Source organism: Hemibagrus wyckioides, linkage group LG21 (genome assembly GCF_019097595.1).
Source record: "Hemibagrus wyckioides isolate EC202008001 linkage group LG21, SWU_Hwy_1.0, whole genome shotgun sequence".
NCBI classification, from domain to species: domain Eukaryota; kingdom Metazoa; phylum Chordata; class Actinopteri; order Siluriformes; family Bagridae; genus Hemibagrus; species Hemibagrus wyckioides.
The window spans coordinates 6487451-6501260 of NC_080730.1; the positions used below are offsets into that span (position 1 = coordinate 6487451).

Here is a 13810-nt window from a genome sequence, read left to right on the forward strand (position 1 = left end):
CTGTCTCATGGGATCCTAGTCTCTAAGAACATCCCTAAACACATAAAAATATCTAGAAATATAAACACACAAAAATACCCACAATCAAACATAAAAGAAGGCAGAGTGTACTGCCTATATGTATCTGTATATATATATATTGGAAGTTATGTAAGACTGCGTGTTAATTTGCATGTAATTTAGCTGTAAAAAAAATTTAAAAAAAACATCCCCATGCTGTATAGCCTACACAGATCAGGACTACAGGGTAGAATATAAAAGAATGAATTGAGAAAGCTCAACCCATACATATGTAAATATATGATAAGATGTATGATGTAACATTTTATTGAGCCGCTTAATCTTTATATTCATAAATGATTTAACCATTTCTGGAACAAGAATGCGACTGAATTAACTTTGAATGTCTCTCCATATCCCAAATCCCAAAAAACTTGCCGCCAAACAAGTGTGTGTGTGTGTGTGTGTGTGTGTGTGTGTGTGTGTGTGTGTGTGTATGAGACCCTCTTCCTGGGAGGTGTTTCTGCCTTGTGCCCATTGTTTCTCAGATCCACTGTGACCCTGACCTGGATAAAGCTCTTACTGAGGATGAATGAAAGTATAAATATTGCATGCAGTAGACTATATTGTTCAGTTTATTTGTGTATGTAAGGTGTCTGTCTATACCTTTTTTACACTTCACTCAAGAAAAAAAATAACTTTTTCCCCATAATTTGTATATTCAGCATGTCTGTGTGTTTTTTATACATTTAAAACGACACAAAACACAAAGTGAAGAAGAAAAAGAAGAAGTGTGATCTCTGTGATTTTTAGTTATGAAATTAGTTGAAATTAGTGAAATTAGTTGTTTTTGTTGTTGTTTAGACGTTTTGATGAGAGAGAGAGAGAGAGAGAGAGAGAGAGAGGGAGAGAGAGAGAGGCAAGGATTTTTGGCAGAAAATAAGATAACTTATGGAACGACTTTCTAATTCGTGACGCCTCGCGCTATTTGAGGCCAAACGATGAAATCGCACAAACACCAACCAATATCGTTAGGATTCCTCACGAGCGGATCGATCACGCCTCCGGTTGTGTGCATGATGCATATTTGATGCTGGGTGGAGAGAGAGGAGGCGTCATTCCGACAATCCGAGCTGCCGGAGAGACACTCTCTCTATCTCTCCCTCTCTTTCTCTGACTCTCTCTCTCTCTCTCTCTCTCTCTCGCAGTCTTCGCTACTCCTCCTTCTTCTCGGGATTTATTTTATTTATTTATTTTCTGTTGCGAGATCGGGAGGCACGAATAAGACCGGCGCCGTTCTGTTCAGTGGGATGTAGCACTTGATGCAACCTGCCACAGTGAAGAAGTGCGGTCCGCGCGGATGCAAGGGTTCCGTGTCCCGCTGAGGTTTAAACCGCGATCCGTCACGCGTCTCTCTTATATTAGTATTTTGTTTTCATTAATATTTAAACATTTTTTTTTCCCTGAATGATTTTTTTTATTATGATTGCATTTACTGGGATTACGCAGGTGCATCATTAATTCTGCAACCCGTTTCTATGCGTCAGCGTGACAGCAGCGCGGTTGAGGATTCAGCGCCGTGTGGAACAGCCGCGCGCTTCTGAGCATTTATTGGGATGCGCGCTTGTGCGTTGGGTTTCCCGAGCACACCGTGGTTTAACAGCAGAAAATATAAAGGTACCGAAAGCTTCTTTGTATTCGAGAAGAGTGGAGGTCTGGTGAGAGAATGGTGATGTGAACAAGCAACAAGCGACGCGGTGAGATGCTGAGAGGCTGCTGGCGCGCACATTCCGCGTGAGCGACGCCTCCGTTCGTTTGCGCGCCGAAATTCTTTTTAAAAAAAGAAAGAAAGAAAAAACAGCACTCTCTTTAGAAATGGAAATGCCTATAACTTCGACGCGTTTTAACTTCTCTGGCACGAAAGTCGTTTCATAAGTTCGCTTGTGCTTGTTTTTACCCCTAAAATCAAAGTTGAGGAAGGAGATCATGAGCGGGCGCGAGTCGAACCGTTACTTTCCCTGGAAAATTTTGTGGATGATGAGCGCCCTGACGGACCTGGCGCTGTCCCAGGAAACCTACGCGCCGCACTCGATCAGACTCGAGGGAGACCTGACCCTGGGCGGCCTCTTCCCAGTGCACGCACGCGGCGTCGCCGGCGAGCCGTGCGGAGACATCAAGAAGGAGAACGGTATCCACCGGCTCGAGGCCATGCTCTACGCGCTGGACCAGATCAACAGCGACGACGAGCTGCTGCCCAACATCACGCTGGGCGCGCGCGTTTTGGACACGTGCTCGCGCGACACCTACGCGCTCGAGCAATCTCTGACGTTTGTGCAGGCCCTCGTTCAGAAGGACACGTCGGACGTCCGGTGCACGAACGGCGAGCCGCCAGTATTCGTCAAGCCCGAGAAAGTGGTCGGGGTCATCGGAGCTTCAGCGAGCTCCGTGTCTATCATGGTGGCCAACATACTGCGCCTTTTCCAGGTAAAGCGCGCGCCTCCTTGGTGTATGAGGTTGTTTTGCACGTGACTTCAGATGTTAAGTGCAATAAAATAAATATATGAGCAAAGTGTAGTCACATCTGCAACCTGCTACACGTATTAATTGTGCATTGTTTAAGTTGTGCTCAACACCTGTGGTCCTGTATTATGGGTGTATTAAGTACAGCAACACTGCTAATCTCTCAGACACACACACACACACACACACACGCTAAATCTCATCAGTACCACGATTATATATTCATTGCGTAATTGCACTACCCATGGCACTCAACGTTTGGGAAGTGACACGTGGCATTCATTTCCAGTCGCGTCCCTAATGTGACGTGACCGAGGTGCACCGTGCTGATCGATCACATACGAAGCGCTCGCGCCTGCAGAGGGATTTATTTTTATTTCTTTTGATTTCCCACGCGCGCCGTGTGGTGCTGAAAGAACACTAAGGCTCCATTAACACCCCATCTGATTGTCATAGAAATAGCATGCAGAAATAAAGGCACCAAATGGTGTTTGACTTGGGTACATGTTGGGCACCTTTAAAGTGCCTACTTTATTCGAATACGTTGTAGCTTTAAAGTCATTTAAAACACAAACGCATCCTTAACTGTAAAGCTGTATTCTTACAAGTGATTTAAGGTACTCCCAGGCCAAAGATGCACACCAAAGTAAAAAAAAAATAAAATAAGAAAAGATAAAGTGTAGTTTGGTACCATCTGGCTTACTATTTGGCATTACAATCATTCAAAAGAAAAAGAAAAAAGTTTCTCAAATGCTCATAGAATTTATAACAGTTCTAGTTCCTAGACAGTTCTAGAACGTCTATGAGTTCCTCTGACAATAAACTTAAGGTGCTAGTAAATAGTACTTTTTTTTCATACTGTATTTCATGTTCACTCTTAAGAGGGAAAAAAATATAGCATCCCCAAGTGTAGGAGTTCTCAAACTTGTTGCAGCTAGGAGTCTTTCCTCCTACTATTAACCATGGAAACTCCTTCTATGACCCTTTCCCCAAGATTTATCTTATGAACTATATTCTACAATAATATGTTGATAGCAGAGAGGGCTGAGGATGATTTTCCCCCACTACTCACATAAAAACCTCGCTTTGCTTCATTGACTCATGGGAGTTCATTTGACAGCTATTCCCTTAGAGGTTCTATGTAGAGGTTTCTCTTTATACAGCCTTTAGAAAGCTTGAATTATTAAAAAAATAATAATAATTTTACAGTGTGAGGTCACGTGGTTTGGGATGATGGCATAAATTACAACAGATTCGGAGGGATTGTGTTGGTCTCACAAAGTTTTATTATGAATGTTAAATAAATTAGCAAAGTTCATTTAATGGTGCTTATCATCTAAGAGAATACTGTTTAAAAAAGAGATGAGGAAATGACTTATTGTCACACAGACCTGCTTCCTACTGCTGTTCTATATCTAGCATCAGTTTCCTTCCTATGTCCTAAATCACAGCTCATTCACCAGACAGTACATTTTTTTTTTTCCAGGGGATTTTCCATTTTTGTAGCTTCTTACAATATATTCCAATGCTTTGCTAAAATGTATAAGATACACAAGATACATAATACATAATCCACACTGGTGATTTTACGGAGCACTGTATCTTATTTGCTTATTTTCAGCTTCTTTTTTTTGCGTCCTAAGACGTAGAGGCAGCTAAAGATTATGTGCGAGTCAGTGTATGCTAATATGCATGCTGACATTTAGCATCAGCAATAATTGTAGCCTGTTGCTTTTTCTCCACTCTTTGCTCAGTCACATGGCACAAATAAAATGGCAACTCCCCTATGTAGTTTCCCATAATGATGTGAGTGGATTATCCAGCTTTATCCCTGCCCTACAGTGGGAATAAATAAAGCTAATGATGTCCCACTGGTCCAGTCTGATGATGCAATGTTCAGATGCTTCCATGTTTTGGAATACTTTTAAGCTTTCTTATTTGCACTAATTGTTCCTTTCCAGAGTTTCTTCTTATTCCATTTGGATGGATATACTAAAAGGACACCTTCTTATTTTGGAGATCTGCACAAGATTCTTCGCTTCAGGAAGGATGTCATTGCTCCACATAGCGTGTTACTGCTTACTGATGTTAATGTTTCCATGATGTTTTTCCTACATCACATGATCTTTGTGACTGTCCTAGGTCTGTAACTTTCTTTGAACTCCTGGCTGAGGTTCTTAGATATGTTTGTGGTTTTTGGCGCCTGAATATTTTATTCATTCCGGGCTGCAGGTCTCCTCAGAATCGGTGGCCTAAATGCACTTTGGCAGATTTTCTACTTGGCCAAGCATAGATTGCTGTCCAGATATTTTACAGGTTAAAGTCTGACAGGCTAAACACAAGCATTTGAGGCATTTTGCAAGTATTAGTTAGAGATATCTCTGTTGTTGAGAAGGTGCCTGCTGAAGTCCACGAATAATGCAGGAGATTTACTGTTTAACCAGTGAAACTGTATTGAGTTCTTTTTCTGATTTGTAATCAAACAGGTTCCAAGATAATCATTAGTTCAATCTAATTCAGACAATCCTACAAGTGACAGTAATTAAAGATTAAGTAGTTGCTTTATCCTATTGAGTGCCATGGAGTATATCAAGAACACTGGCTGTAAGGGATTTAATCAGTCCTGTTTTTGGGAGGTTGGAGGTAACCAACATGAAAACCTATGCAAAATCCATCAAAATAGTAACCCAAGCTCAGGATGGAACCATGGGCCATGAAGCAGTGAGGCAGCCATACTAAACACTACAGCAACATGCTAATCAAGTTCAAAGAGTAGACTGAAATTGTAGCATAGCAAACTCTCATTTTGGCTTAGCATACTTTGCAAACTCTGTCTGACTTGACAAGATTTCTGAAAAGACATGACAACTGATCAACTGAATTCCAATTAAGGTATCAATTCTCACTTTTTTCCGTCACCTGAAGCTGTTAGCTAATTACACTAGCTGCTTATAATATAGCCCACTCACTTGTACAGGAAGTTTAAAGGCTAGGGGATAAAATCCAGGCAAACGCTTTTTACTCTTCTGGATAAAGTAGACAATAACACTTTTCCAACAGGGAAAGACAGTGACAGACTAAATTGCACCAGTTGACATAGCATCAGGGATAAATATTGTGCTAGAATGTGTCTAGAAACGTGAATGAATCATAGTAAAGAGGCACTTAACAGCTTTATTCTTTATACGTCACATTGCCCACCTGTTATAAAAGCCCTGAACTGAAAGTTGTTTGCTAGTGCTATGTTCATATTTTGACTTAAAATCTCATTATTTTTAGATATCGCATGTAAATAATGTCTCAAATTCAAGAAAGCATTATCCCATCATTTTTGATCAGCAATAGCTCATGATTCAGAACAGTTTTTATAAATGAATTAATCTGGGAAATGGTTAAAAACTTTTCAATTTTTAGAAGCAGAAAGAGCAGGAGGAGAAGGGTTAATTCTTTGCTGCTGAAGATTTATTTCACGAGTAAAAAGGTCATCCCTTGGCGGCTTGTACGTTTCTGCCATTTCTGTGATAAGCTGGAAAGAGATTCTCAAAATCCAAAAGGGCTTCTTCTTTTTCCCGATCCAGAGCGCTGTGTTTCTCTTTAGTGTCATCAGTTGTTTGAATAACAAGCATTTGTTTTTGCGTGTAGCTACATTTTAACGCCGCTGCTTTTTGCGTGTAGCTACATTGAACAGCGCTGCTTTTAGGGCTTAACATGAATGAATTGCACAACAATGATGAGGATATTGACAACACATATTCTTCAGGAGATGTGGTGAAATATTGATTTACCATTACCACTGGATATGTGCTTTATGAAGCATGTGAGGGATCAGAATGAATGTGGATATTAATGGCCCAGCCAATAAAATACCTCATAAGAAACAGACACAATGATGACCAAAGCCATTGATCCAATACAATCTGTCAATCACAGGTCTGACTGCTGCTCGTTATAAGCATTGTTGATTAGTTCTAGTGCTTCAGACGCCAATTACTCAAAATGATAAACCGGAGCTCCGTTCTTTCTGTCATTCAGGAAAGCTACAACCCATCATCCATTAAACCGTCAAGAAATAGGTTGTTTATGCGCATCTGAGTTGATATTTTTAGCTTGGTGTCTTTGCTTGGCCAGCTTCCTGTGTGGTGTGTGGCTGTTTTAGTGGTTTTAAAGAGAGAGCAAAAATCATTTTGCCTCCATTTCTGAGAACATAACCCATATTTCGGTTTCACCTCTAGAACTTTGTTCAGGCATGATAAATGGATTTGGAGCTTTGGGACTCGAAGGTTGTATGCATTAAACTCAGAGTAGGAGTACTAATCTAGGGTTGGTTTTGCTTTCTTCCTGGGAATTATGACATTGTTGGTGAGTTGGTAGATTGAATGTGACTGATTAGCGTTTTTTGGCAATCATAGAGGAGGACAAATTATATATTCATTAGCTACTCCATAGGACAAGTGAAATGTCCGATGTTCAGCCAAATCCCTTGTTGTGCTTGTCTATAAATCCAATTAACTAAGGGCAAAAAAAGCGGAAGCTAATGTAATTGAACTCAAAGAGCTAACTATGTGCATTAATACACACTGTGAAAAATAAGTGTCTGCTTGGATCTCTGAGGGAAGACCTCATGTAGCCCAAGTTTTAGCTTCGGTTCTCTTCATAATAAATAAAGACGTTACTGAAATCAAATTAGTGCCTCTATTTTCCCTTGATAAAGTGTTTCAGTGTGAGGTGACTGCATGTTGTGATAGTGTGAGTGTTATTGAACAGTGCTGTATTGAATTTTACTCAAGTTCGCCATTGTTTCCCTTTGTATTCCTCGTTCTGGATTGTCAAGCATTCATTTAAGCTATTTTCAGTCTCTCAAGTCGAATTTTTGCGATTTTGTGATTGTAGAAATGAAAGCAAAATCATGCAAACGCCATGATGAAAATTTTTCAGAATTGCTGCAAATTTTCCACAAGACACGTTGTGCGACATCATCAGATCTCTAGTCGTTTTCAGAAATTCTAGTAGTTTTAAAGATAGATAGATAGATAGATAGATAGATAGATAGATAGATAGATAGATAGATAGATAGATAGATAAATAAATAAATAAATGCCTCAGCTGCAGCAAAATTAAATTATTAATTTTAATTTTAATTTTAAAATTAATATTATTTAAATTATTTTTGACCTCAATAAAAATAAAAAAATAAAAAAATAAAAAAATAAAAAAATAAAAAAATAATTAATTAATTAATTAATTAATTAATTAAAATTAAAGTTGTAGTAAAAATAGTTCCTAACAACAGTAATGTGTTTATAGTCCAAAAACAAATAAAATTTTCTTTATATTATAGTCATATTAAAGTTCACTTTTTTTTTAGTCTTTTCTTTTTTCTTTCTTTCTTTTTTTCTTATTTCTATTTCTTTTTTTAGTCATTTTAAAGGTTTTCTTTCTTTGGTTCTTGAATGATTGAAGGTATCAACATCCAACAAAACCTATTTGCTTACTGTGGAAACTGTGAGTTAAAAAAAATAACCCTGGATATGTAATCAGCTTGCTAGCAATTCGTCCACCCGTTCTGTCAGGTTCAAGGAATGCTAAAAAAATGTATTCACAAATAAAGATTCAATTAACTGTACAATGTCAGTCTAAATGGAGTTAACAATAGAACACAAGCGTATTAAATTGTGAATATGATTATTTGATGGGTGTAAATAGTTATGAACACCCAGATAATCATCTTTAGTTATGCTGCTTTGTAGACAGCGTTGTAGTTACTGCTACGAAACCAAAGGACCCAACAAAGTCCTATGCTAATATACAGAGAGGTGGAGCAGCAGGGATTAATCCTGGATCAATCCTGAGCTTGAATTAATCTCTGGATAAGGTTTTGCATGTTCTTCTGATGTAGCGCTTGTCCATGTTCTTAGATTTCCTCTCACCTTTCAAAAAAAATGGTAGTTGGTGCATATGTACAGTATATCCAGTAAATGTGTATTGAGTGTATTATAAGTCAGCAGAATATCTGTAGAGGCACATTACTATCACTATAGATAGATTTTTGTAATCACTGGGCCACGGGAACACTGGGGTCAATTAAATTTGTCATGGCAATGCCACTGGTTTGTGTGATGGGTTTGATTTTTTATATTTGGAGAGCAGGATTAAATAAGCTTTAATAGCTTCCTGTAATTCATCCAAAAAAGCTTCACAGTGACATTTCAGATAAGCGCCAGCTGGTCAAATCTCAGGCCATGTCCTGTCCAAACAGACTCTCTTTTTTATTGATTCCATACAAAAAAAAAGCATCAATACTTTGCCACCAGCGTCCAGGTCAGACAGACCTAAAATGAACAAAACCCTGTGTTCTCATGATTCCCTCATAGTCTGTCAGCGACTATCGATTTCTGATGCACTTCACATATTTGTGCAGGCCTCAACAAGCCACTGGCTAAAGCCCAGGTCAGTACACTATATGCTAGCTACTATTCGCTCTCAGACCAACGAAGAAGAGCAGACAGCAGACACTACGTACAAACTCTATAAATACCAGCATGTTACGTCACTCTGTTAATTCAACACCTGTCATATAAGTTGTAATGACAAGCGTGATGCTGTTGTTTTTAGGATTTGGCCTGCTGGCAAGTTCTCAGGTTCGATTACATGCTCATACACTATGAATCACACATGCAAAACAGTAGATTTGTTGTTTCCTAGAAGGTCTAGGGATCTAAAATACTGGAAGTGGCACATGAATCCCAACTCTGGAACGGTATTTCTGCTGTGTGAACATACTGTACAGACATAATGTCTAAATCAGCAAGTAAGAATGTGATTCAGTGTCAGCTTTAATTTGATGTTATTTAGAGTGAAACTTGCATCTTTGCCATTTTCATATGTATTTAAATGAAAACAAAGCTAGGCAATTATTGTCTAGATCCATCTGGGATTGATCTGTGTAGCTAATTAGTTGTCTATTTATAACGTGTTTCAGTATTTTTGGGATCCAACTCAGATTATTTGGGATTAATTAAGGGACCAGCATTACTTCTAACATGCTATAGTTAAATCCTACAGGTATAATGGTGTTTGTTTTACATGTGAGGACTACATGTGTCCTCATGAGTGAGACTTTGTGCCATGAGAACCTTGCTGTGAAATATAACACAGTTTCCATACATTCATACATACTAGCTTTTCAGCGCCTTCTGATCTGCTGGGATTTTCATGTGTAATATTTTATTCAGTTCATACAGAGTGTTGCAAAAAACAAAACCAGTAAGCAGGTGGTCTGTGGGCAGAAAACCCATGTTGACAGGAAATCTGTGGTAATACAAATAACCACTGTTTGCAATCGTGGTAAGCAGAAAAGCATCTCAGGATACACAATAGGAAATTGAGATACAAAAAAAAAGACAAAGAAATCAATTTATTTTAACCTTTAGAGATGCTTGCGTTAACCTTTTTTGTGAGGGGTGTGTTTGTCATACACATCATGGGACTCACAAGGGGCAGCACAGTGGCTTAGTGGTTAGCACTGTTCCCTCACAGCAAGAAGGTCCTGGGTTTGGATCCCGGGTTCGAACAGGCAGGGGCCTTTCTGTGTGGAGTTTGCATGTTCTCCCCATGCTTGCATGGGTTTACTCCGGTTTCCTCCCACAGTCCAAAAAGCATGTACTCTGGTTTCCTCTCACAGTCCAAAAACATGTACATTAGGTTGATTGGTAATTCTAAATTGCCCATAGGAGTGTGTGTGTGTGGTTGTCTGTCTATATGTGGCCCTGTGATGGACTGGTGACCTGTCCAGGATGTACCTCTGCCTTTCGCCTAATGTGTGCTGGGATTGGCTCCAGCAGATCCCTGTGACCCTAATTAGGAATAATGCGGGTATAGAGAATGGATGGATGGGACAAAGTGGCCAAACACGTTGTTTTTTAAGAATACCTCTTGGTATCTCCTTGTGATGAGTGTCCACCTAGGGTTTTCTATATTAGCCTGCTGCTGATGAAGAGTCTGGCTCTCCCTCAGGTCAGTCCTGTCCTGATAACCTCGTCTTTATCTCAGCTGCAGCTCTGAGATGTTTTCGCTCCTAGGAATCCCACCCTCATTTATCAATGCTGGCTGCATGTGTAGCGCTAGCATGCCAAAAAAAAAAAAAAAAAATTGCCACATTGCCAAAGTGGGAGGGTGTGTCATATTATGTGGAATGAAGTGTGTTGATGGAATTTATTCACTGAAGAATGTGACAGATGTGTAAAGGATAAAAACCCTTTTAGGATAGACATTTTTGTCTTCATCTGGTTTATCCATTTGTAAATATTTACAAAACATTTCATTTAAAACATTAGATAGATAGATAGATAGATAGATAGATAGATAGATAGATAGATAGATAGATAGATAGATAGATAGATAGAAATGCAAGAAATGCACAAAAATGCAAAGTCCACACTTTTTTTGCTTTCTGTTAGCTCTAGTTGTAAGGATTGCAAATTGACAGGTCAAAGTTCACCTAGATAAAGTCAAGGTAAAGTAAAAGTAACCACAAATTCAATGTCCTTTCTCCTTCAGTGAGTTGACTTTTCCACCAGCTGGATTTTATTCACGTTTTTATTCACGGTCTGATGGCTGCTTTAGCTGAAAAAGCAGAAAAGCTTTCCGCATATCATCCTTACCGCTGTAACAAAGGGCCAAAAATCATAAAATGCTATGTTTAAACTGTAGATGTAAATGTTGGCAGCTCTGTTTATATGGATTTATAAATAACACAACAATGAAATTTAACGATATGTTTTTTTTTTTTTTAATATTAAATTGTTACAAGCAAAGTGAAGGCAAAATGAAATGTAGAGGATGAGTCTGGTAGAAGGGGCTCTGCTGGAATAGGGTGTGGTGGCTTAGGTATTAGCTGGTTTTCCTCATACCTTCAGGGATGGAGGCTTGATTCCTACCTTCGCCATGCCTACACAGAGTTTACATGTTCTCCACATGCTTCGGGGGTTTCCTCTGGTTTCTGTACCGGTCCAAATACATGCAGTGTGGGCTGATTAGTCATCTCTAGATTGTCTGTAGTGTGTGAATGGTTGTGTGTGTGTGGGATTGGTCTCTGAGATGGGTTGGCTCATTGTGAGTTTGCTCTTAAAGTGCTACAGGGGATGGTTGGATGGATGGATGTTTGTGTGTGTGAGATTGGGTCATGGAATGGGTTGGCTCACTGTGAACTTGAAGAGGATGGGTAGATGGATTGATGGATCTGATGGATGGATGGATGGATGGACGTGTGTGTGAGATTGGGCCATGGAATAGGTTGGCTCACTGCGAACTTGCACAGGATGGATAGATGGATGGATAGATAGATAGATAGATAGATAGATAGATAGATAGATAGATAGATAGATAGATAGATAGATGGAGCCTGTTGCATGGCTTGCATGATGTATGCACTTTATTTACCCTTGTATTCAGAACTTTGTGACCAATTTCTGGTATATAAAGATATTCTACAGAAATCTACATTAGATGTAACACCTCAAATCTAAAAACCTCCATAGAACTGACATGGAGTTTATGTTGCATTTCTAAAATTTGATGAAAATACAGTAAAGCCTCTAGACGTGACAGTATCTACCTCATCCTGTAATGGAGATGCAGATTCACGCTCATCCTCCCAGCCGTGATGTTATGAGGACATTAGGATATTTTGAGTTAGGACGTTTGGCTTAGTTGCTGATTACATTGCCATACTAGTTAAGATGCTGACAGGCTTCATATTTTTTTCTCCAGGAAGATCTTTTCCATCATCCAAACTAGTAGTTCATTAAAAAAGTGCGAAACCCGAGGATTCTTGAAAACTTCTCATTTTATGTCCCAAATAATTATGCTAATGCTTATTTTCCCTCCTTATACAGTCTAAACGTTTCTTTACCCAGAGTCTGGGGTGATTCCAACAAATCCAAAGCTGACATATACTTAATTAATGTTTAATCCAAGCCAGTGTTTTGCGAATTGCTATATTTAAACTTCAGAATTAGCACAGATGTCTACTTGTGCCCTAGTTATTTACACATATCTTAAACCAACGTGAATTCTTCCTTTATTTCATGCTTTAGAAAAGCCTCATTTGGTGTTGCATTACGAATACACTGTAGATACCAGTAATTAATGAAATAATTCCAATCAATATGTGCTTCAGCTTCCGCCTGAGCCCTTTTTTTTCGGCCCGCTGACATTTATCATGTTAAGTGCAACCAATTAATTTGCACTGCCATTAATTTCAACACAAGAAGGTCTAATTTGCCGGAATGATCCATCAGACACAAAATTGTGCAGAGTATAACAGATTATGCTTCACACACTTGAGCGCTGTTTATTATGTAGTGTGAAACCTGCTATATTTCAGCCCCGACAGTTTTATTCTAATATCTAGCATGTGCATTATAGCTTATCACAAGCTTGCGACAATAAAGTACAATGGTGAAATGTCATATTATTAGGTGCATTATTATTTTATTTAGTTTATGAATTAAATTTCTATATTTTATATTTTATCCATGCACAATCTTTTATTTATTTATTTATTTATTTATTTATTTATTTATTTATTTATTTATTTATCCATCAAACAAACAAATAATGTTTTCTTTCTTTCTTTCTTGTGTTTTATATAGTTTCTGAATTAAATTTCTATATTTTATATTTTATCATGGCACTATAGTTTAGATTTATTTATTTATTTATTTATTTATTTATTTATTTATTTATTTATTTATTTATTTAAACAAACACATTAATACATTTCATATATATCCTATTGAGAAATAATTAATTATTTTTATTTCTTATATTTATATATAACATATTAAGCAAAATTATGCCCTCAGTATTGCTATTACTATGTTTCCATTGCTATATTTAATGGAATGTTATTAATCATAGAAATGTCTTTCTTTCTTTCTTTCTTTCTTTCTTTCTTTCTTTCTTTCTTTCTTTCTTTCTTTCTTTCTTTCTTTCTTTCTTTCTTTCTTTCTTTCTTTCTTTCTTTCTTTCTTTCTTTCTTTCTTTCATCCTTTCTTTCTTTCTTTCTTTCTTGCTTGCTTGCTTGCTTGCTTGCTTGCATATTAAGCAAAATCATGCTCTCAGTAATGCCATTACTATATTTCATGTTATTAATCATAAACTTTCTTTCTTGCTTGCTTTCTTCTGAGATTTTATATTTTAAATACAACTCCGTCTCCCTTTCCTGTGCCTAATAAAATCCACAGCTTGGTGGAAGATGGAGGTATTGTTGATACACTTGCAGCCACAC

General features: G+C 38.0%; 1 protein-coding gene across 2 annotated transcripts in view; it reads left to right on the top strand.

Annotated features, from left to right (window-relative positions):
• Nucleotides 1-1124: 1124 nt before the first annotated feature.
• The window catches only part of LOC131342929 (metabotropic glutamate receptor 7), a 217914-nt gene continuing 205228 nt past the window's right edge, over nt 1125-13810 (top strand). The window contains exon 1 of one of the 2 annotated variants that reach the window (XM_058374251.1): nt 1125-2484. In XM_058374251.1, the coding sequence (XP_058230234.1) occupies nt 1987-2484 (498 nt within the window). In that variant the 5' untranslated portion in view covers nt 1125-1986. The remainder of the gene's footprint in view (nt 2485-13810) is intronic. The other variant, XM_058374250.1, reaches the window with a different exon arrangement.